Source organism: Aquarana catesbeiana, linkage group LG08, assembly GCF_042186555.1.
Source record: "Aquarana catesbeiana isolate 2022-GZ linkage group LG08, ASM4218655v1, whole genome shotgun sequence".
Lineage (NCBI taxonomy): Eukaryota > Metazoa > Chordata > Amphibia > Anura > Ranidae > Aquarana > Aquarana catesbeiana.
The window spans coordinates 27,709,411-27,735,503 of NC_133331.1; the positions used below are offsets into that span (position 1 = coordinate 27,709,411).

The 26,093-nt window shown below is 43.3% G+C and overlaps 1 protein-coding gene across 1 annotated transcript in view; it reads left to right on the top strand.

Moving 5' to 3' along the window:
- LOC141105653 (alpha-2-macroglobulin-like protein 1) overlaps positions 1 to 26,093 on the top strand; it is a 245,551-nt gene that overhangs the window by 45,759 nt on the left and 173,699 nt on the right. The window contains exons 10-12 of the mRNA XM_073595630.1: positions 18,917 to 19,026; positions 24,498 to 24,656; positions 24,893 to 25,123. Of these exons, the coding sequence (XP_073451731.1) occupies positions 18,917 to 19,026; positions 24,498 to 24,656; positions 24,893 to 25,123 (500 nt within the window). The remainder of the gene's footprint in view (positions 1 to 18,916; positions 19,027 to 24,497; positions 24,657 to 24,892; positions 25,124 to 26,093) is intronic.

Genomic DNA, 26,093 nt, shown 5'->3' on the forward strand with positions numbered 1-26,093 from the left:
GCCTCACAAGAACCCTCTACCCAGCCATGGGCTCTCTAATGTCGTATCATTAGGGTCCTGTCCTGGGAGTTGACCAACATAGTGACTCTATGCGGAAAAAAGAGAAGTTCACATGTTTGAATGTTTTGTTTTCTTATCAGGTTTCCCCCCCTGACATATCCCCCCCTACCCTCTCCCTTTCCTCTGAGGCTCATGCAAACCTCCATACCTCTCTCCTCCACATTCCCATCATAACAACAATATCCTACTTCCTGATATAGCTGTGACTTTATCACACCACTTACACAGTGACAAATCTAGTATATCGGCCCATATCCCTCTCACGACCCCTCCAATATGGAAATAGTCTCCTGGAATGTAAAAGGTCTCAGATCCCCCCACAAGAGGATGAAAATTTTCCGACATCTCAAACGAATCAAAACTGACATAGCCTTACTTCAGGAATCTCACTTGCTAACCCCAAACTTTCATTGCATGAAGAAGCTTTGGGTAGGCACTGCCTTAGGCTCGTATGCGGTTGGACGCAAAGCGGGTGTTCTCCTGCATAGTCTTGTCCGTGAAATCAGACAACCAGGGACATTTTATCACGGCACATATACAAATAGGCTCCAAGGAGCTAGTGATATCAAATGTCTACGCTCTCAATAGCCCAGGCAGACAGTTCTACAATGAACTGTCTACATGGCTAGTTAGCAACACCCACCTCCCTCATTTGGTTGGAGGAGATTTCAAAGACATCATCCATCAGACGGATTACAGATCATCCCCCAAGCGCCCTAAACCTAGTTCCGCCCCCTCATACTTTGCAACCACTATGGATGCCATCCACCTCCAGGATCTATGGCGCCTCTTTCAACCAGCTGACAGGGAATTTACTTTTTACTCCAACCCACACAATGTCTTCACAAGGATAGACTATTTCTTTGGGTCAGACAACCTTCTCCCCATGCTCCACAGTGCTGACATTCATGACATAACCATATCCGACCATGCCCCCATAGAGGTGACACTCGATAATCTTGACTTACCTCCACGCCCAAAAATTTGGCGATTTCCTTCCTACTTACATAATAACACTGACTTCCAGCTGTTCATGTCCAAATCATGGTCTGAATACTCTTTGACCAACGCCCCCCACATAGATGATCCAAACCTCTTCTGGGATGCCAGCAAAGCATACCTCCAGGGTCGAATCATTTTCTATGCCACCTCCTTTAAAAGAAACACTTTAACAAAATACAAAGCAGCCAGCGCACGCTTACACCAGGCACAACACTCCATATACACCAAAGACTCCCCAGACGCCAGAAATGAATGGCAGGCAGCGAAAAGAGACTTCGATACCTGGGCAAACACCCTTGAACTAACCAAAAAGGCCCACTTAGACGCCACCCTCCACAAGTTCGGAAAAAAAGCAGGCAAACTCTTAGCCAGGCTGTGCAAAGTCCATTCCGCCTGACCCATATCACATCTCTTCAAGACAACAAGGGAATTGTCCACTCCACACCACAGCAAATCAACAAGGTCATGCTTAAATTTTACTCAACACTTTACGCCCCAGACCCCATAGATAAACAAAAAGCACGCTCTTTCATCGAGAAAATAAACATGCCCAAAATTTCTCCATCACAACTAGAGGCCTTTGATGCTCCCATTTCCCTCTCCGAAATATCGACCACCATCCGTAACTTAACCCTCTCCAAGGCCCCGGGTCCCAGCGGATTTACTAGTGAATTTTACAAAACCCTACAAATTATCTTAGAACCCACTCTCCACCAAGTATACAATGGTATTTGGTCAGGTGGTACATACTTACAGTCGGGGAACCAGGGCATTATAAAATTACTATCCAAGAAGGGCAAAAGACCCCCAGGACCTGGGCTCATATAGACCCATCTCACTTCTTAATCTAGATGTTAAAATTCTATCCAAGATCGTAGCTACTAGGTTAGCAGACATCATCCCCTCACTAATCTACCCCGCCCAATCTGACTTTGTGAAAGGCAGAACCGCCACCCTTAACATATGCAAGGTCATGCTGGCCTTAGAGCATGCTAAACAGAACCCAGGCACGGACCATGCCATTATCATGTTAGATGCGGAGAAAGGCTTTGATAATGTTCCTTTTGAATGGCTCTCCATGACCATGTCAGCAATGGGATTTAATGGTCCCTTCCACCATCTTATTAATACCATGTACACAGCTCCGGCAGCTAGACTGGTGGCAGTAGGCCTTCTCTCGGATGAATTCCGCCTCCATAAGGGTACATGCCAAGGATCCCTCCTGTTCCAGCTCCTCTTTAACATTGCCCTAGAGCCCCTATCTAGGTATCGAACCTTAACAGCTCCCTTACATGGCATTAAAGTTGGTAAATACGACCTACGCACCTCCCTCTTTGCGGATGACGTTCTTATATTCTCAGCCAACCCCCCATCAGATATGTCCACCATAAAAAAGGTATTTGACGAATTTCGTTCCTGCTCAGGCCTCCGCATTATCTATGGCAAAAGCGAAATCCTCCCCATAGGCACTCTCTCTAAACCACCTTGGGCCCAACACTCCATCTTTCCAGTCGCCAATTCACATATTACCTACTTGGGAATCAAAATAGAGAAACTTCCCTCCTCCTTATACCACCTCAATTACCCTCCTTTGATTTAAAAAATAACTCAAGAATTAACTACCTGGATGGATCTGCCCCTCTCGCTCCTGGGAAGATGCCACCTGATAAAAATGGTCAGTTTTGCTAGATTATTATACCCATTGCAAACTATTCCGCTACTTCATCACAAGGATGTGAAATTTCTCAGTTCAATCATACCAAAATTTCTATGGCAAAACAAAAGACCATGTATAACCTTCAAAAAACTATATCTTCCCAGACGCGAAGGGGGCATCTGTCTTCCCTATATTAGAATCTATAATTTAGCATGTTTACTCAGAACTAGTCTGGACTGGATAACACAATCCTCCCGCTACTCTAACTATTCTTTGGAATCTGACATGGCCCATCCGTATTCATTAGTAGCCCTTCTCCACTGCAAATGGAAGTCAGTCCCCCCTCTTTACCAACACAACCTCCTGCTAAGAGATACATCAATAGCATGGAGAGAAGCCAGGAAACAACTTAAGTTATCTCCTTTCATGTCAAGCCACCTTCCAATTCAGGAAAACCCTGTCTTCCTCCGGGGCTTGGAACACAAACCCTTCACCGTCTGGGAACAAAAGGGCCTGACAAAACTCTCCTCCTGCAATACAGCGACGGGGCGGCCATTACCCTTTGCCAACATAGTGGAAACCTTCTCACTACCCATAACGCATGCCTTCCACTATGGCCAATGCATCAGCTTTATAAAGGACGCACGTAAAGAAGATAGCAAGAGGTTTCAGCCAAACAACACAGACCAAATGATCCTGGATGGCTCCTACAAAATCTCGGACATCTACAAATCTCTTCTCCATAAGACCTCTCTTCCTCTCACATCCTCCTTTGTCGACAACTGGCGGAAAGACTTCCCTGACCCAAACCTAGTGGAAAAAAATGCAGGCCTTAACGCAGTACAAAAATTAACACCCAACGAAATTTGGAGAGAAACGCAATTGAAAATAGTCCACCAAGCATACATACCTTTCTTGTCCTCAAAAACAGATCAGAGCAAAGCCTTTTGCCCCCTCTGCAACCTACCGAAGCCATCTCTGACCCATCGCTTCTGAAACTGCTCCTATATCTCTACCTTCTGGGACCAGGTATTATCCTACATCTTTGAAGTAAGCTTATTAAAACTACCAACAGACCAGCTACTCCTCATCTTTGGTCACTGGGACCCCAAATTGCTGCCTTGGTCCCAAACTACTAATACAGGACTCGCGGGAATCTCAAAAGATAACCCATCCCACAAAGACTGGTCTTTGATTTGTCTTTTAATTGCAAGAAGAACCATTTAGAAAAATTGGACTTCCCCTCACAGCCCCAATATCACCCAAATCAAATGAGAGCTCCTACATCTCCTAATCAAGGACCGTCTAAACACGGATTTCAAACAGGAAAAATCTAAAGACCGCTTTTACTCCAAATAGCATCTATTCATGCTCTCAACTCTCTCTCAGGAGGAACTAGCCAATTTCAGCCAATTCTCGTTCTCATACTACAATACTTCCCCTCCAATCCCAAAAGAGGCAACCTCCCCATCCAAAGGGCATCTCACATCTAATGGACTTTAGCTCAGACCATCAGCTTTGCCCTCATTCATTCATCACTAGCTATTCAATATTGTAAAGCTTACCTCCACAATTGTCTATGCCTCAGCCATGCAGCCCCCCCACTATGCCCTACTCTATTACCCTCCCCCCCCCTTCTTGTTTTGTTATCCTATGTTTTTTATCTAGCAAATCCTAGGGATTTCCTATAAACAGATCCATCCAGGTATCTCCTCTTAGTAGTCAGCTATTGGATTGCTATGATCTGTTTATTTTATGTTATTTAGCCCTCCCATCCTGGTATGTATGTGTATATCCCCTAGATAAACATATGTATGTACCTAATTTTTTTCCTCTGTAAAATGTCTTACAAAAGGTCGTGTACTATGTTTTACACTTTGTAAATCTAAATAAAATCTTTTTGAATTTTTTTTTTTTTTTAAATTGGTGGCCTGAGCAGTCCATATAATAGTGAGCCCTATCAGGTCGAGGAGTCCAAGAGATCAGGAACAGCAGCAAATGACATATATGTCCCCAGGCTGTGGTCATACAACAGCCTGCATCTTTTGTCATACCAGACAAAACCCTGGCCATCACACTCTTGTCTTCCTTCCATGCTTGCTTCCAAGCTTGCTTCCAGGCTGTGGCTGTGGTGTTGGAGGTGGAGGAGGAGGTGGAGGATGATGGTCGAACTCACACAGGTGGGTTTTGGTTGTGAGTTGTCCCCTAAAACCCTTATTTAATGTGAGATAAATGATTTTCTCACACAAGAGGCATTGGCCCTCCTCCATGTCCTGCATTTTGCAGGCTGCCATGGAGGCAAAGGCCTCTTGAGGATTGAGGGGGGTTCTGAGGGCAGCATTAGCCTCCCTAATCAGCCTGAGCACTGCCTCCTCCACATTACTCCCCTTCCTGGCCCTTTTTTGTGGAAGGCAGAGGGGAGGAACCTGAGATTGTGTCAGGCTACTGGGCCCCGCCACCTCCTGGCTGACACTTAGGCCCACCTCCTCCTGGCTGCCACATTCCACAGCTTCCTCCTGGCTGAGGCTTTCCTGTTTATGAAAAAGGGACATCGTTTTATTTTTTGGTCATCAATCACACACAGTTTTCAGCTCATGACTGTTGCAAATTGAATGTTAACAAATAGAAAAGACTATAATTTTGACACCAGCATTTTTCATTCTTGTCCCAAACCTTTTTGGCCACTATTGTCTATTGATATATAAAACACTTTATTAAATCAGCAATTAGTGATCAATAATAACATCTATTTCACATCATTTATTTTACGACAAGAAATATGTAGAACAATGCTATACCTGGCTCAAGCTGGGCTCCTCCACTTCTTTCTGGCTGGAAGGCCCAGGTTGGATGTCAGAAGCCTCAGCTGGGGTGGAAGGAAGTGTGGAAGGTAGGGTTGAGAGGGATTCCCTGACTTCAGTCTGGTCTGCCAGAAAATGAAGTCTCTCATAGTACCACAGCCTGGGTACATAAATGTCATCTGCTGCTGCTCCTGATCTCATGATTTTCTGAACCTTAGTACGCTCACGATTATATGTGCTCCTCAGGCCACCAATTTTTTTTTTTAAATAGTTGATGTCTGTTGTGGGGACCTGCGGCTTCACCAACTTCAGCAGTTTCTCCAGCGCTGCCTGCCTCTTTATTTTGTTATTATAATGTGGATGTTTGACCTGCCATAGACAGGGCAGCTTCCTGTACTTGTTTATGAAGATTGGGAGAAAGCTGTGGTCTTTGAACCCATCCATTTTCTCTGCAAGACACAGCACAAGACAAACCCTAATGTCAGGGTAAACTCTCCTAATCTTGACCCAATATAGGCCTCAATCTATAAGCAGTATAGGCCACTGATGCACGAAGTTAAAATTGTACCTTCGTTATAACAATCGTCGCTTCCGATGCTCCGTCCTCCATCCACAGATTGCACGTACAATGCACGCGTGTTATGCTTTATATACACTGCTCATGCGTGAAACTCTGCCCGCCCCTGATGTTCGTTTTAGTGTATTCCCCACCCCTTCTTTTTCGGCGCAGTGGGTAGAGAACATGGCATTTTCTCTACCCATTTTGAAGATGCACACAGTGACTCAACATGTGCTATCTGCCATCACAGGAAATCAATGTACGCGTTTTGGGGATGCAACCCCTTCCTCGCAATTCAAGTAGCTGAGAGGAAGGGGTTGCACCCCCGAAACACGTCCATTGATCCCCCATGATGGGAGCTAGCACATGTTGACCTTAGGCATGGGATCAGGAGGGAAATCCCTATTTTGAATTCCAATTTGTGTGCATCTTCAAAATTTGGCTTTTACAGGGGTGAGATCACCCCATCTGATGAAGGTAAGATCAACACAGTTTGGACATACTAATGTCTAATATTGCCTTCACTTTATCAAAGTTGAACTTTGTAAGTTGTGTATGTTATGTTTTGAAACATGCCTGTTTAACCAAAAAAAGGCTATTTCTAATGTGACAAAAAAAAAGTTATACAACAAAGATGTTGGTTTGTTCAAAAACCCTTTTATAACGCACATGTGAATGTGCACAGAGTAAAATGTTTTCTACTCAACAATGTGTGGCTTCTTCTTCTTTCAATGCACAACAGAAATTTTTGGAGTAAGTTGGTGTTTACAGTGGCAATGGGGGTTATTTACTAAAGGCAAATCCACTTTGCACTACAAGTGCACTTTCAGTGTAGTTTCAAATTGCATTGGCAATTGAATTCAACGTTCCTGGTCCCTGGTTCTTCTGAACCATCTGACCGGTCATGTGATCACACACCTCGGAGTGTCTACCATTGAGGAGAGCGGCACGTTGTGACTTCATACCGAGCGTTGCTCCGTGTTGACTGAGCGCTACTCCATGCCAAGCAGTGAGACAGCAGAGCATGAGAAAATCTCTAGCGACCGGAGTGGTGAGAGCCCGGCTGGGCAGTCTCTCTTTCTCTTTCCATCCATATACTACTAGTCTCTGTATCTGCTTGCCGTTTGCCCTCCCGCATAGAGGCATGGTTGACACATGAGAAACTGGTGAACTGTGAAACTCTCACACTGGTCTAGATCTGAAAATAGACTAAGTCTACTCTCTGGAGCTGTTTATTCTATACTCTATAGATGCTGCATTGAGGGATGAGTATCTATGCACTGGATATACTCAGTAATATGAACGCTGTCTTTTCCATTTTAAAACAACTAGTGAATATATATATCTAGTGCACTGAGGCTGGTAGCTGCTTGCTGAGGACTTTTCAAGCAGAGGGTAAAAAAACACTACCTGATCAAGCTACGTGAGGACTATTGCCTATGTGGATATATGCAGCCTTCCTATAGTATTTGCCAATCTGATGTTCAGTAAATACATGATTACATGGGACTCTAGATCTAATTATTGGCATACCCTAGGTAATATATAGTGCTATTTTTCTCTGGAGTACATAGAGACTGCATGCTTTTTTGGCCCGCAGGCATGCTCTGCAGTTTTATTCATCATGGTTGCAGCATGGTTTTTAGACTTCGGTTTAGTTTAGTGAGACGGATTGTGTTATTTAGATGCACTGTTTATCTTACATATAATTGAATTTTGTTTGAAATTTGTAACCCCCCCCCCAATAAAGCCTTTTTTGTATTTTTGTACCATAAGCCGTTGTTGACCATTCCCTTTTTGCTTTCTGGGGACTCTCTTGTCCCTTCCCCTTGTTTTTTCATATAGTGCTATTGCTCATTGGGCAGGTATCCCGTCTTATACTGACGAAACGGCCGGTACTCTATCTATTGATAGTATTTTTGGTGAGTGCGGATTCTAGGACTTTTTATTCTTCTTTTTTTATTTACTAAAGGCAAATCCACTTTGCACTACAAGTGCACTTTTAGTACAGTTTCACGTGCACTTGTAGTGCAAAGTGGATTTTCCTTTAATAAATTACATCCAAAGTGCTTTATAATTTGCAACAATCATGCCATTTTCGTGATTCCCAAAAATTACCTCATGGTGCTTACAATTATGAATATTTTTATTATTAATGCATTACATGCATTAACAACAAAAACAAGGTGTGTGTGTAGCAGACCCACAACATAATAGTTAGCTTAAGAAGTGATTGTCACCTCATGTATCAAAGAAATTACGTTTGCACTATTGAAGAAAATGGCCAGAAAAGAAAAGCCCATTGGAGAACCTAGAAGACAGCTAAAAGAAACACAAGCAGTAAATCAAATGAAATATTAGTTCAGATTAAAAAAAATCTTTATTTAAAAATGTCTCAGACATTTGCTGGCATATCAATGGTACCAAAGTATTCCATATATTTTTGATGGACTTCGCGGGCGCTTTGGGGGGGAAAGCCAGGACGGCCAACTTCAAGAGCCGTCAGATTGATTGGATCTGGTAATAAGCCGGCTTCAGTCCCAACTGAGGCCACATAGTTGGATGCATTTTTTCATAAAAAGTTATGCAATATGCAGCATGCAAGAACGATGTGATTGAGTTTATATTCTGCCACGTTTATTGCAGTGAGGAATAGGTTGGCCATTATCCCGAAGCGTTCTCCACCACTCTTCTGGCTCTGGCCAGCCGGTAATCAAAAAAACCCTGGTCCGGGGTGAGGGTCCTCATGGGAAATGGCCTCATCAGACGTTCACCCAGCCCAAATGCTTCATCAGCACCAAAGACAAATGGGAGTCCTTCCACGCTCTCTTCCGGAGGTGGCAATCCCAAGCCACCACTCTGGAGACACCTGTAGAACTCTGTGTGGGCAATGACTCCACCATTCAACATCTGGCCATTCTTCTCCACGTCCACATAGAGGAACTCATATGTTGCCAACACCACCGCCAACATCACAATACTATTAAACCCCTTATAGTTATAATAGTATGACCCCGAGTTGGGGGTGGGACTATGTGGACATGTTTCCAATCAATTGCCCCTCCACATTTGGGAAAGTCCCAACGATTGGCAAAGTGGGATGCCACAGTCTGCCATTCCTGTGGCGTCGAAGGAAACTGTGGAGTCAAAAAAGAAAAAACAAATTAGTAACATTGCAAGCAGATTAGATACAAACATTCTTGGCCAACATCAGTATAACATTTATTTTAAGGAGTATTTAAAGACAAAAGTATAAGGTCCACTTATCAGATCCCCCCCCCTCTGATGGCCGATTGTAAACATTTAATGTTACATGTGTGTTACTTTGGCCAGCCCCTCATTACTTACACTATTGGCAGCCCACTGGACAGGTAAGAAGTGTCATAATCCAAAAATATGAATACACACTGTACAAATGGAAGCACATTTTTACATTCTGCAATTAGCTATCAAGATAATAAGAGAACAAAACTTTAAACAGTACTATTTGAAAGTATTCAGGCAGGCCCTTGCACTACATGCTTTGGTGAATTCATCCAGAAATATGAACACAAAAGAGGTAGGTATAGTGTGTATGGGTTTGGCAAAGACAGCAGATAGAGGATTGGTATCGGTTAACTTGGCGGTTGGGGGGAGGGAGGGTTCCAAATGATTTTGGGACCCCCAAAAAAAGCCTCTGGCACTCTGCCTGAATTTAAGGACACAAATAACATTTGTACACATTTTAGGGGGTGTTTAGGGTAAAGCAGTACTATGGAGCTGCCAAAATACATTAAGTGACTAGGCTAGGTGTGTATGGGCCCAGGATAGCATGCTGGGGAGGTTAGTGAAGGCAAATATGCATGAAGGACAAAAAAGGAACTTTAAAATATTCCAGCATGCATGAGGATAAAGAGGACATTCACAGCATATTACATTCATGGCAATTAGGCAATGATGAAAGAAATAGAATACATTAGCAAACATTAAATACATAGAATGTGATGTTAAAGAAGACATCTTACCTTAATATAGTCCTTCTGCAGGACCTGTATAATGGCAGAACAGGTCTCTGGAATAATGATCCCCAGACACTGGGGGAGATGCCTGTCGAGAACTTGATGTCCTGCAGACTTCTCCCTGTCGCCAAGTACCGCAAAGTGGTGATTAGCCTCTGCTCAGGAGTGATGGCTTGCCGCATGCAGGTGTCCTGCCTGCTAATATAAGGGGACAGCAAAACCAGCAAACAGTGAAAAACGGGGTCCATCATCCGGAGATAATTCCTGAAATCATCAGGGTTATTCTCACGGATCTCCCACAGCAAAGGCATGTGAGGGAATTGGTCACGCTGGAGCAACCAATTCTTCGTCCATGAACTCCTCCCCGCCCTATTCATGGACTGGGCTTGGCTCAAAGTAAGAACCCCAACACCAAGCCCCTGTACAGCACGAACTCTACGACGAGTACTTACCCGCAACATGGCTTCAAAACGGTCGGCTGGTCAGAACGAACTAACAGAAAGCACTGAGAAACAGAAAGGCCTGAGAAGAGCGAGCTGAAAATCAGAAACGAGTGGACAAAAACGCACTGTAAATCAAATATGTACTATAATAATAATACGCACTGACAAACAAATGCAAACTGACTGCACACACTGAAAACCAGATACGAAACCACAAGCACAAACTGAAAAGCAGTAACGATCTGAAGCATGAGGCTGAAAAGCGTGAATCGTCTCTCACCAAACTTCTACTAACACGATATAAACACGAGATTAGCAGAAGGAGCCCAAAGGGTGGCGCACTTGGCATTGAACTTCCCTTTTATAGTCCCGTTGTACATGTTGTATGTCACCGCGTTCTTGACGTTCTGAATTTCCGACCAACTTTGTGTGACCGTGTGTATGCAAGACAAGTTTAAGCCAACATCCTTCGGAAAAAAAGCCTGGATTTTGTTGTCGGAATGTGCGATCGTGTGTACGCGGCATTACAATAAGGATAGCTGATGAGCAGAAAAAGTCAGGCAGGTCACAAGTTAACAATCACTGATATAAATAATTTACCAATCTGAGTAATAAACCTAAATTTTTTGAAATATTTTTTATGATAAAAGTAAAAGAAGGCAACATAAAACAAGTGCAATATTTGACACTGTTTTTGATAAACTAACGCATCAATATCTGGTTGGATGGATGGAGTATCAATTCTCAATGAATTCTCAAGGTGCTCATTGGATATTTTGGTTATAATTTTGCCTCATTCATAATTTTGTGCTTTGTTCTTGAAAATTGATGACATGAATAAGGCGTGATTGTGAAGAGTGAGATATTTTTCTTTGGAAAGATAAAACTATAAAAAGTCCAGTAAAGAGACACTGTCCAATTTTTCTTTAGTGTTTTTGCTAAGTGTAAATACATTTTTACAAAAAAAAATTAAAAATCAACATTTTTAGGTAAGTTTACAATTTTGTGTTGGGCTGCATTCATAGCTGTCTCGACCCATGGACGACAGGTTGGGCACTTCTGTTATAGATAATCAAATTTTTTAACATTAACATTTGTTAACGATGCTTTTAGTGGAAGTTAAAAGGTTTCAGGGATTGTGAAATTCCAATTGTATGTTATAAAGAGAGAAGTTAAAGGGGAGTTCCACCCATATAAAAATCAGCAGCTACAAAAATTGGAGCTGCTGACTTTTAATAAATCGGACACTCACCTGTCCCACGGTCCAACGATGCAGACGAACGAAGCCCCGCTCCTCTCCCCCTCCTCTCCGCAGTGACGGCATTCTGACTGTGGGTGCCCGGCTGTGGCTTCACATCCGGGCACGCACAGCGCATGTCCCAGAAGATTGCATGGAGGAAAGGGGGAGAGGTGAACTTCCTTCCGGCCCCGTTGAGCACCGGGAAGAATTGGGAGCTGGGTGCCTCTAAAAAGAGGGTATCCGCCCCTCCCCCAAAAAAAATGACATGCCAAATGTGGCATGTCAGGGAGTCACCTTCACTTAAAGCATAAGTTCTATTTTTGGGTGGAACTCCGCTTTAATTTACATTTTTTTTTAAGCAATTGCTGAGGACAAAACCTTCAACCCAAAATTTGATTTAGTAAAGGAGTAAAGCAGAGGTCCGCAAACTTTTTCAACTTAAGGGCTGGATTTAAATGCATGCAGGGCTGCATTCATCTGCTAATAAATTAAGATAATAATCTGGACCCCTTTACATTACACAGTCCCCGTACCTCTGGACCCCTTTACATTACACAGCCTCCGCACTTCTGAACCCCTTTACATTACACAGCCTCCGTACTTCTGGAACCCTTTACATTTCACAGCCCCCGTACCTCTGTACCCCTTTGCATTACTGTCACATTCTCACGTACCTTGTGGATGAGCCCAGTAATGCAGAAGAAGGCCTTCCTTACATATCTGACTCACGGCCCCTGATAGAGCAGACAGGGGACCTGAGAGTGCAGAATGGTATGAGTGGTATGAGTTGGTTGTCAGAGGAGCTGCTCCAGAATTCCTGATGCCACAGGGATGAGGATCAGTCAGGAGAGGTGAATGGACGAATAAATCCCTTCTTCAAATTATCGTCAATGTATTCTCTCAGTGTGCCCAGTTCTAGCTCAGTTAAGGGCAAGATCCTCCCGAACGGAACTTCGGCCCCTGGCAAAAGCTCAATCAGACAGTCATAGGACCTGTGGGGAGGAAGGGTCTCTGCCCCTTTCTTACTGAACACATCCAAGAAATCATGTTACGCCACTGGAACTACTTGCCGCATTTCAGACAGAGTCCAGACAGAGCAAGGGTGAAGGGTCACCTGTAACCTCTTGTAGATAATGTTGCTGACAGTAGGTAGAAGGGAATGTGATTTCCCCAGTGGCCCAGTTGATGTGAGGATTGTGAGCCTGTAGCCAAGGCATGCCTAAGATGATAGGAAAGAGAGGCGATGAGATGGCATCCAGGCGAAGTAACTCTTGATGGTGGTTGGAGATGATGGCCGGCAGAGGGACAGTTTCCTGGGTGACTGGACCAGACTTAATCATAGTCCCATCGGTCAGATGTACAGATAGTCCTTGGGTCTTTGTTTGGAGCGGAATCAGGTGTTTAGCTGCAAAGGACAGGTCCACAAAGCAGCTGCAGGCTCCAGAATAAATAATGGCGGACACCTGGATGTTCCTTCCTGAAAGCTGTAACAGGATAGGAATTTCGAGATGAGAGGACTGGTTGGACAAGGCAGAGGTATGAGAAGATGAGATTGATAGTCACTTATGTAATTTTGCAGGACAGGATCTCACGTAATGCACCAGTTCTCCACAATACATGCACAGATGGTGCTGTTGACGGCATTGGCGCTCTTCTGTAGTGAGAGATGGACGAAGCAAGCCCAGCTGCATAGGCTCAGTATCAGGAACAGAAACTGCCGTAGTTGGAGGAGCCTGACTGGGGAAACTGGGAACCTTGGGTAACATCCAGGTTGGACAATATTGTCCCAAAGATCTCTTGGATTGACACTCTCAGACGTTGATCAATCTGGATTGAGAGATTGATAAGAGCATCCAGAGTTTGAGGTACTCCTACCCGTGCTAACTCATCCTTTAGGGAATCTAACAGGCCCATACGGAATTGGTAACGGAGGGCAGCATCATTCCAATTTGTGTCGGAACTCCAACGCCTGAATTCGGCTACATAATCTTCAGCCGCTCGGTGGCCTTGCTAGAGAGAATGTAGTGCTGTTTCAGTGGTGGTGGTTTGCTGAGGGTCCTCATACAGCTGTGCCATGGCGTCAAAGAAGGTGGAAGGTGTTTTGTTAGAGATTCAGCCTGTTGTTCCAGGAGATGATGTGCCCAGGCTTGAGGGACACGGACATGAAAAATTAAAATTGCTCATATTAAAGGCTTATATGCATGTTTTTGCCAAAAAAAGTGTATGGGGACCCGGGTCCTGCCCCAGGGGACATGTATCAATGCAAAAAAAAGTTTTAAAAACTACTGTTTTTTGGGGAGCAGTGTTTTTAATAATGCTTAACGTGAAACAATAAAAATTAAATATTCCTTTAAATATCGTGCCTGGGGGGTGTCTATAGTATGCCTGTAAAGTGGCGCAGTTTTCCCACGTTTAGAACAATACCGCAGCAAAATAACATTTCCAAAGAAAAAAAAGTAATGTAAAACTGATCGTGGCTGTAATGAATTGTCGGGTCTCAGCAATATAGATAAAAATCATTGAAAAAAATGGCTTGGGTCCCCCCTCAGTCCATTACCAGGCCCTTTGGGTCTGGTATGAATATTAAGGGGAACCCCGAACCAATTTTTTTTTAATTGCGTGGGGGTCCCCCCAAAATCCATACCAGGCCCTTCAGGTCTGACACTACGTGACGTCAGAGCAAGGCGGGGTCGCCCATTTACATCACTGAGTGGCCCCGCCCTCAGCTATATAACAGCTGTCATCGAGAAGAAGCGTCACTGGGTGGGAGCCTTCCATGGGGGTGGAGCTGTTTGTTTTTTTCTTTTTTCAGTTCGTTGGGCGGCGTGAGATAGATTTATATCGCGGGACATTTTTATTTTTTTATTTTTTAATAAAGGACTTGTCCCAAAGTGTCTCCTGTCTTCTTTACTATTTTTGACATTTTGTTTTGGTGAATGGTTAGGGGTACAATGTACCCGTTACCAATTCACATAGGGGGGCCGGATCTGGGGGACCCCTTGTTTAAGGGAGCTTCCAGATTCCGATAAGCCCCCCGCCCGCAGACCCCCATAACCACTGGGCAAGGGTTGTGGGGATGAGGCCCTTGTCCCCATCAACACAGAGACAAGATGCTTTGGGGGGGACCCTCCCCATGTTGAGGGCATGTGGCCTGATATGGTTCAGGGGGGAGGGGGGGCACTCTCTCGCCCCCCCCTCTTTACATGCAGCCTGCCAGGTTGTGTGTGCAGCGCAATTTAAAAATTGAATGAATTCCCCAATATTCAATCTGGACAAGTCCACTTATAATATCCAGCGACAGAGGGAACAATCTTGCATGCAGTATCCTGTTGCGCTTACCAAAGGAAGTGGACCTCTGCACAGCAGGGGTCAAACTCACGTGTATCCCCTGGGGGATGATGATACTCCTTGGTGATGTCACTGAAGAGGAACACTGTAGTTTAAGGATCCAATTATCCGAAGGGATGAGCCAGCCATCCAACACAGAGACCCCAGGGATGTGAACTTCCAAATCCAGATGAAAACCGCTCCATATGTGGATATAAAAAAATAGGAAAAAACTCTCTAAGAGTAATCCGTTTAATGAAAAGAGTTCAATCAAATATCATAAAAACCAGGCGCTCATCAGCGTTAGTGGTATCAAGTTTAAAAAGTCGGACTGCAGTGCAATGCAGTACCGACACGCACAGTCTGGCAGCGGGTGACGTCCGCAACATAGCTCCTCCCCCCGTACGCGGAGTTACGTCCTATTGGACTTCATCAGCGAGGGGTGGAGCCTGACAGTCACCCGGCGGCCTTTATGGAGAATGGACGGTGTTTCATTGGGCTACGGCACGCACGGAAGTAAAAAGCCTCCTTAGCAACCGGACCATCACAACAACCAGTCCTACGTCCAAACAAAAGTCAAACCCTATATACATACTAAGTGGCGGAACCGGAAGTTAAATAATAAACCTCATTCAACACGGGGACACCACCACAAGGGAAAAATAATTCACCCATACAATGAAAAATTTTAAAATTATTATATATATCCCAAAAAGGGTAAATATATCAATTGAATTAAATGCTAAAAATACAGTATAAACCAATAAAAATAACGGAAGTAATCTCCAGCTGCCATCTCTGTGTGTATTGCAAACGAACATACAAAAAATAACAAAAATAAACAAAAAGATAAAAAATAATAACAATAAAATAACTAAAATATACCATCTGGACATAACCCATATAGAACTATTTATTTGATATAAAGCAATTTAGATCGAATTCCACATTTAACCCCTTGGGGATCAAAACCTGAGTCTCATGAATCCACATGGATTCACGCTGGCTCAGTTGCCTGATAAAATTACCCCCCCTCCAATGTGGATTCACTTTTTCTATGCCCCAAAATTTTAAACATCTGGGATTGCGGTCATGAAACATCCTAAAATGTTCAGAAACGTTGTGTGTAATAAGTCCTCTCTTGATATTGTTCACATGTTCGGCAATGCGGACTCCCATAGGTCTTGAAGTCCTACCTATGTATTGGAGTCCGCAGTCGCATTCCAACATGTAAACGACCCCTACTGTATTACACGTTATGAAATGTTTAATCTGATAGTATTTATAAGTAGCTGACGCTGTGAAGTCTTTCCTTCTCTTGATATTCCCCCTACATTGCTTGCAGGCCTGACATCTCCCACAGGCATAAAAGCCTGTCAGGAAATTGAAAATCCGATTTTCCTTCTTGGTTGCAGGGGGATCCACCACACTAGGTGCTAAAATGTCTCTCAACGTGGGGGTTTTTCGATAAACGAATTTGGGACGGGGGGCAATACTGTACCCAAAATGCTATCTTTTTTGAGGATATCCCAATGTTTAAGAATTATCCTCTCAAATTTTTTGTGTTGAATATTGTAATCAAGGATAATTTTGTATTCAAAATCACCCTATTGGTGAATATTGGGGAATTCATTCAATTTTTAAATTGCGCTGCATTTACCCCCTTTATTTCAGTTACCTTTCAGGCATATGTGATTACCTGTAGTGTTCAGCTTGCAATTGGGGGATTGGTTACAGTTGTTTGCGCTGATTGTTACTTTTATATTTCACTGCCAGGTTGTGTGCTCGCATAAGGATCTGGCTTGGATTTTGGGGGGGGCCCCTACGCCATTTTTTTAAAAATTTGGAGCAGGGTTTCCCTTAATATCCTTACCAGACATGAAGGGGCTGGTATGGATTTTGGGTGGACCCCCACGCAATTTTTAAATTTTTGGTTTGGGGTTCCCCTTTAAAATTCATACCAGACCCAAAGGGCCTGGTAATGGACTGGGGGGAACCCATGCCATTTTTTTCAATGAGTTTTATCTATATTGCCGAGACCCAACAATTCATTACAGCCGCGATCAGTTTTAAATGACTTTTTTTTCTTTAGAAATGTAATTTCATTTTTATTGTTTCACTTTAAGCATTATTAAAATCACTGCTCCTGAAAAAACGGCCGTTTTTAAAACTTTTTTTGCATTGATACATGTCCCCTGGGGCAGGACCCGGGTTCCCAAACACTTTTTATGGCAATAACTTTAAAATGAGCACTTTTATTTTTTCATGTTAGTGTCCCATAGACTTTAATGGTGTTCTGCGGCTTTTCAAATTTCCCGCGAACACCGCCTAATGTTCGCTGTTTGGCGAAGAGGTGAACACCCAATGTTCGAGTTGAACATCTGGCTCATCCCTATTACTGAGTATTCTTTGCAAAGTGGATTTTCAGTTTATTTCACCTCATTCACTATATTCAGATACATGAAAATAGAGTTTGCAGAGTGAGCATACTCCACTCCTTTAACTGCTCGCTGACCAGCCGCTGTTTTTTTATATGGCGGCAGGTTGGCTCCCCTAAACGAATTGCCGTAACTGTACAGCAGCCACTTTAAGGGCTATGGGGGCACGCTCATGCCACCGGAGCAAATGCGCATGGCTCGAGGTTCCGATGTCCGCCAGCGACCCGTAATCGCTCCTCAGAGAGCCAGAATGGGGATCTGTCAATGTAAACAACCAGATCCCCGTTCTGTCAGGGAAATAGAGAAAGATCTGCTGTTCCTAGTGATCAGGAACAGCGATCTCTCTGTACTCCCAGTCAGTCCCCTCCCCCCACAGTTAGAAACACCTCCCTAGGACACAATTAACCCCTTGATCCCCCTAGTGTTAACCCCTTTCCTGCCAGTGTCATTTATTCAGTAATTTGTGGCTATTTTTAGCTCTGATCGCTGTATAGTTACATAGGAGGTGAGGTTGAAAAAAGACACAAGTATAAATGTCAATGGTCCCAAAAAAGTGTCAAAAGTGTCCGATTTGTCTGCCGCAATGTCGCAGTCCGGCTAAAAATCGCTGATCACCGCCATTACTAGTAAAAAAAAAAACTTATGCCATAAATATATCCCCTATTTTTTAGACACTATAACTTTTGCGCAAACCAATCAGTATACGCCTATTGTGATTTTTTTTTTACCAAAAATATGTAGAAGACTAAATATTGGCCTGAACTGATGAAGAATTATTTTTTTTATTTATTTGTTTGATATTTATTATAGCAAAAAAGTAAAAAATATTGTTTTTTTTTTCAAAACAGTCACTCTTTTTTTGTTTATAGCGCAAAAAATAAAAATCGCAGAGGTGATCAAATACCACCAATAGAAAGCTCTATTTGTTGGAAAAAAAGGACATACATTTTGTTTGGATACAGCATCGCACGACCACAAAAATATGGCCTGGTCATTAAGGGGGTAAATCCTTCCCAGGCTGAAGTGGTTAATAAAACTGGAAGGAGAAGCTTATACAATTTGACAACCAGCTGCTGATTGAATACTGTGGTTTACTACACTTGTGTTCACCAATTACTTGCTGTATTATTAGTACTTGTAATAAGTTGGGCTTTGTGTTCCTTTTGGAAAGGCGACTCGAGTCAAAATGTCAACAAACAAAAATTCCCAGCTCACTTACCAGCCAGCCTGCAACATACTGAGTTACCCTTTCTTACAGTTCACGTTAAAATAAGGGGTTTCGTTTGCACACATTGCAAATATATTCATAAGCTGTAGAGGCCACGTCACGGCACCCCAGTGTACTGCACTCCTAAATCTATAAATGTGTTCCTTTTTCTAACTTTGTGCAGGAATTGAGTTATCAGCCAGCAGTGTGACACCAATCTCAAATATCATAAACAAAGTGCAGTTTGTTGACTATGAAAGCACCTACAAACCTGGAATACCATACAGTGGATTGGTGAGTTATACTACTTTGTTCTCCATTTTCTACCTTGAATTCTTACAGTATTACTATTTAAAGCAAACCTGTACTGAAAAGCTGTCATTGCTGACCTACCTCCGTTAATTCTTGTTGTTTCAGAATCTTCTAGATCAGGGGTTGCCAAACTGTGGCCCAAAGGCCAGATGCGGCCCTTTGCTAGCCTTTATCCGGCCCTTGGAGCACTATTTCTCCCACTGATATGAGGCACTCTTACTCCCACTGACACCAACAATGGAGCACTATTTCTTCCACCGATACCAATGACGGGATACTATTCCTCCTCCTAATAGGGGCAAAACTCCTCCTCTTCGACCACCAACCCTGAGGCCATATTTATTCTTGCTAATGCCAGGCCCATGACATTTCTACCCCTGCTGGCCACACTCCGGCCCTCCTAAAGCCTGAAGGACAATATGTTTGAAACAATCAGGTTACAGTAAAAACATAATCAATACAAAATGAATAACCACAGTTCTCTGTCAATGGTACAAACCAAGATCAGAGTAGTCCCCAACGTGTTTCGAGAGATTACGTAGTTCCTCTTCTTCAGGGGTAGGTGGGTATAATTATACAATAGTATCTACAGTGGAAAAAATTAGGGGGAAGGGAAATACAATTAGAAACGTTTGGAGATCCCTGTTCTAGATCAATAACCCAAAACAAGAATATAGATTAGTAAATCAGACTGAGGTCAGAACTCCAGATCTGCATACTTGGTTTGGATCAGTGACCCATGATAGACAACTATAATTTTTAGTAGTAGTGGTCAGCAATGACAGCCTCCATTTCCTTTAACCGCTTCTGGACCGCCCACCACACATTTAATGCAGCATGGCGGCCCAAGTGCGAGAAACAAAATACCTGTACGTTGTTTCCTGTTCTGGGTACCGGCAACCTGCTCCCGCTGTGATTGGACACAGCGGGAGCCAATCAGCGGGTCCAGCGGCCGTGTTGGCCACCGGGTCCTGTCGATCATTCACTGGAGAGGCAGAACGGCCGTCTGTCAGATAGGAAGAGAGAAATCTTGTGTTCCTGCTAATCAGGAACATAGATCTCTCTCTTCCTCCAGTTAAACCATCCCCCGCATAGTTAGAAATCCATCCCTAGGAGCACACTTAAACCTTTAATTGCCGCTGATGTTAACCCCTTCCTTGCCAGTGTTATTAGTACAGTGACGGTGCATTTTTTTTTAGCACTGATTACTATATTACTGTCACTGGTCACCAAAAAGTGTCACTTAGTGTCCAACTTGTCCACCGCAATGTCACAGTCCAGCTAAAAATCGCTGATCACTGCCATTACTAGTAAAACAATTAATAAAAATGCCATAAAAATATCCCCTAGTTTATAGACACGATAACTTTTGCGCAAACCAATCAATAATGGGATTTATTGGGATTTATTTTACCAAAAATATGTAGCAGAATACATATTGGCCTAAATTAATTAAGAAATTATATTTTTAAAAAATTTTTTAATGGATATGTATTATAGCAGAAAGTAAAAAATATTATTTTTTAAAAAAAAATGTTGGTCTTTTTTTTGTTTATAGTGCGAAAAATTAAAACCGCAGAAGTGATTAAATACCACCAAAAGAAAGCTCTATTTGTAGGGAAAAAAGGACATCAATTTTATTTGAGTACAACGTCGCAAGGACACGCAATTGTCAGTTAAACTAACACAGCGCTGTATCACAAAGAATGGCCTGGTCATTGAGGGGGTGAAACCTTCTGGGGCTGAAGTGGTTAATTGGGATAATCACTTTAAGGCCAGCTACATCTGAAACCGTTTCTATAGAGTGGGAAAAGGTAAAACACCTTAATATGACACAGAAACTTAAAACTTGACAGAAATTCTAACCTTTCTCCACACTATCCAAAACAAACAAAGAAAACAAAAAAGAGAATGAAAAGTGAAAAATGATTTTGGCTGGAGTTAGACATTAGACCAAAACATTTGCTAGCACTGACAAACAAGGCTGGGTTCACATTAGTGCGCTAAGCGACATCGCATGTAATTCGCACCACACTGCTGAACAAATCACATGCGATGTCTGTGCGATACAAATTCAGATTGTATGGTTGAATTTGCATCGCATTCGGACCAAAGTCGTGCAGGACCCTTTTTTTTGGTCCGCACCAGAATTGGATTGCTTGGGTGTTCACACCCAAGCAATCCGATTCATGTGTGAATTAACAGTTCACACTGCAATATGCGAATTGATCTGGGGGTGTCATTAACTTTGCATTGACACTCCCAGCGGTTCGCATATGGCAGTGTGAGCTGCCTGCGAGTCGGGTGCGATGCTGGAACCCGTAGTGGATTTGCAGGGCTTCCCACATCGCACCAATGTGAACCGAGCCTCAAGCTCACTATGTCAGCCAATATTAGGCACCGCCCAGTGCAGGGCACTCTAGGAGACTCCATATCCTGGGTTCTTAAAGTCCTAAGTTCTGAATCAAATTGGTCTCCCAAAAGGAAGCCTCTTCTAAAGATGATGCACAAGAAAGCCCTCAAACAGTTTGCTGAAGACAAGCAGACTAAGAACATGGATTACTGGAACCATGTCCTGTGGTCTGATGAGACCAAGATAAACTTATTTGGTTCAGATGGTTTCAAGCGTGTGTGGCGGCAAACAGGTGAGGAGTCTAAAGACAAGTGAGTCTTGCCTACAGTCAAGCATGGTGGTAGGAGTGTCATGGTCTGGGGCTGCATGAGTGCTGCCAGCACTGGGGAGCTACAGTTCATTGAGGGAACCATGAATGCCAACATGTACTGTGACATACTGAAGCAGAGCATGATCCCCTCCCTTGGACTGCTGGGCCATAGGGCAGTATTTTAACACGATAACAACCCCAAACACACTTCCACGACGTCCAATGCCTTGCTAAAGAAGCTGAGGGTAAAGGTGATGGACTGGCCAAGCATGTCTCCAGACCTAAACTCTATTGAGCATCTGTGGGGCATCCTCAAACGGAAGGTGGAGGAGCACAAGGTCTCTAACATCCACCACCTCTGTGATGTTGTCATGGAGTAGTGGATCAGGACTCCAGTGGCAACCTGTGAAGCTCTGGTGAACTCCATGCCCAAGAGGGTTAAGGCAGTGCTCGGAAATAATGGTGGCCGCTCAAAATATGACACTTTGATCCCAATTTGGACACTTTCACTTGGGGTGTACTCACTTTTGTTGCCAGCAGTTTAGACATTAGTGGCTGTGTGTTGAGTTATTTTGAGGGGACAGAAAATTTACACTGCTATACAAGCTGTACACTCACTACTTTACATTGCAGCAAAGTGTCATTTCTTCAGTGTTGTCACATGAAAAGATATAATAAAATATTTACAAAAATGTGAGGGGTGTACTCACTTTTGTGAGATACTATATTTATGGTAAAAAAAAATCCCAATAAGTTACTGTACTAATGACACTGGCAGGGAAGGGGTCAACACGAGATGCGATCAAGGAGTTAAGTGTGTTCCCTGGAAGTGTTTTCTAATGCCCCGTAGACACGGTCGGACTTTGTTCGGACATTCCGACAACAAAATCCTAGGATTTTTTCCGACGGATGTTGGCTCAAACTTGTCTTGCATACACACGGTCACACAAAGTTGTCGGAAAGTCCGATCATTCTGAACGCGGTGACGTAAAACACGTATGTCGGGACTATAAACGGGGCAATAGCCAATAGCTTTCATCTCTTTATTTATTCTGAGCATGCGTGGCACTTTGTCTGTCGGATTTGTGTACACACGATCGGAATTTCTGACAACGGATTTTGTTGTCAGAAAATTTTATATCCTGCTCTCAAACTTTGTGTGTCGGAAAATCCGATGGAAAATGTGTGATGGAGCCTACACACGGTCGGAATTTCCGACAACAAGGTCCTATCACACATTTTCCGACGGAAAATCCGATCGTCTGTACGGGGCATTACTATGTGGGAGATGGACTGACTGGGACAACACAGAGATCCGTGTTCCTGCTTAGCAGGAAGACAAGATCTCAGTGTTGTCCCCTGTTAGAACAGCAGTCTGTCTTGTTTACATAGGCAGATCCCTGTTCTGCCTCTGTGGGGAATGACCCGCTGATTGGCTCCCCCTCTGACCACCGGTGGCGTGCGCCCACAGGAGCTAGTGTACGAAATGACGTACAGGTATGTCGATTCACGTAGCTGTGCCACCTTGCCACAGTCTAACTGCGTCGGGCGGTCGGCAAGTAGTTAAATGGTTGGGGCAATAAAACTGTGTCTTGGCTACCAGTTTCTACCACCCCTCTACCTAGCCATCCATGTAATGGAGATAGGCAACTTTCCCAAAGTCAGTAGGACTACTTTCACCAATCCAACCTCCTCATAACTTTATGAATGCTGGGGCAATTTACTAAGACTAGAACAGACATAATCTGGAACATCTGTGCAAGGCAAGGCAATCAATATGGCTTCAGCTAGTTCAGTAAGGCCCCTTTCACAAAGGCTTTCTGATCCACCTGTCAGTTTTTCAGGTGGACCCAATTGGACCCTCAATTCACCCCATCTGTGAAATCCAGAGGGATAGTGACCCTATTTTCCATCCTTCTGGAGGATTTGATCGGATGGGATCGAATGAAAACGAACAGCGGTCCATTTTCATCTGATCTCCCCATAGAGGAGAGCAAGAATTTGATGTGCTAATTGCTGTGAGAGGGACTAGTAGAGGATGCCCACATCCCCACCTAACTAATCTAGAGAAAAACCCTCTAGAGGGACTTTTAAGGGCATAAACTCCGAAGAAGTAGGATTTATAATTAAAAAGGTCTAAAAATGTTTTATTTGTAAATGTTAACAGCCAAAAAATTGTAGTGCAGAATTAAACCAATACAATTGATGAGGTTACAGTGAAAACATAATCAATACAAAATGAATAACCACAATTCTCTGTCAATGGTACAACCAAGATCCCAAGTGTTTCGAGAGATTACGTAGTTCCTCTTCTTCAAGGGTAGGTGGTTATAATTACACAATAGTATCTACAGTGGAAAAATTAGGGGGAATGGAAATACAATTAGAAGCTTCACAAACATGTTTGATATAACATAATTTCATTATGTAGTTACTAACCATATGGATATACTGTATATTCATATCCTAAATAGCTGCAACGTTTAAACATTCAACATTGCCGCCATGAGACACCAGAAGTCCAAGAGGATGGGGAGCAGTGAGCCCAACTCAAGCCCCCCACAAGGAGCACAGGGCCCAACCCCAAGAGGGGAGAGCGGGGCTCTGACAGGTCCGTCTCTACACAGTGAGCAGAGACGGACCTTTCATCCACCTGTTCAGTGGGGATCAGCGGATATTGAATGTACAATATAATCTAAAGCGTTGCGTAAAATTGTTTGCGCTATATAAATACCTGTAATATTAAATAAAAAATGGTATTATTCTTACTATATTTATGTCCCTCTATAGCTTTCTGTAACAGATTCCTTTGGTGATCCTCTTGCTGGCCATACAGTGCACCTCAGTTTTCCAAGCCAAAATATGCAGACTCTTGTGACCAATGAGAAGGGGCAAGTGTCCTTCACATTCGAGAACACGAGCAGCTGGACAGGACAAGTAAAATTGGTGGTAACTATTTGAATAAGTACTTCTGGGTTTGGAAAATAATTTTGCCCTTTTCAGGTACATGTGAACAGGGTCTGGGGAAGGCTGGTAGACGAGTCTACCACAAAGCTCTCCTCTGCTTGATCTATGACAAGCATGTGAGGTGCTGTACTGCACTTAGTGGGTATTCCATTGTAAGGTAGTAGGTGATGGTGTTATAATATTTTATCTATACGTTTTTACTGTTGTTTCTTTTATAGGCCAGAACAAACCTATCAGAGCAAAAACATGTGCCCAATTTTATTACACCAGATTACGGTTATGCTGAACTCAACCTTAATTCCGTCTACTCTCGTAGCAAGAGTTTGCTGAGAATCCACTCCTTTTATGTGGTTCTTCCATGTGAGGGGCAGCATGAGGCCAAGGTGGACTATATCATTAAGCGCACAGAGCTGGAGCATAAAGCCGAGCACTTGGATTTGCAGTATCTGGTAAGCCTTGATTTTTCCCATCCAAATTGCTTATTGTCAAGTATGATTTTTTTTTGTACTTCATAAACTTGAACAAATACCATTAAAGTGGTTGTAAATCTCAGACATGAAATATGAACAAAGCACACCCCTCTATAGTGTGTACTTGTCTCAGTCCACTCCAGAGCACCAAGTGTTATTTCCCCCCGCTGCCTCGTTCCTCTGCTATTTGTAAAAGTCACTTCTGACAAGTTTTCCTGACACTAAAGCCTCGTACACACGGTCAGATTATTGGACGAATTTTCGTCAGTTTTTTGTTTGATGCTCATCTTAAATCGAAAATGAAGAGGATACTCGCCATCCGAAAATATTCTGACGACAGAATTCAAAGTCAGAAGTGACGTAATGTGTTGAATTGTTTTGTATGTGTTCTTTTTTTTCTGAGCATGCCTAGTCTTGCTTTTCAAATTTTTTTTGACAGAAAACTGTACTAATGAAAAGAAAATTGGACGTTGTGGTCACATCAGACAAAAATTTTGAAGCCTGCAAATACAGTTTTTGTCTACCAATTCGTAATTGGCTGTCAAAAGCAGCATACTATCGATCAGAAAATCGACAGATCGTTCATCGGATGAAATTTATCTTCAAATTTTCTGATCGTGTATATGGGCCTTTAGAGAAAAGAGGTGACATGAGGGAGGGAGCTCCAGTGATTTAAACCCTCAGTTCTGTTCTGTTCCTGTGTGCTGTGTTAAAGGGGGTGTTTCCCTTCCTTCCAATCCGCTCTTTTCACTCAGTGGTGACTGGCACTATATTTGGGGGGGGGGGGGGGCGGTCGGTCAGATCAGTCGGTCACCAGCCCCCCACTTACCCCATCTAGGTCGCGGGCAGCTCTTCCTCCAGGCAGCAGGTGGCGGCTTCACCCGGCGTCTCCTCTGTGGCCAATAGGATCGCTTCTCTGCTCAGCCAATTGGGTTTCCTGATTGGCCAG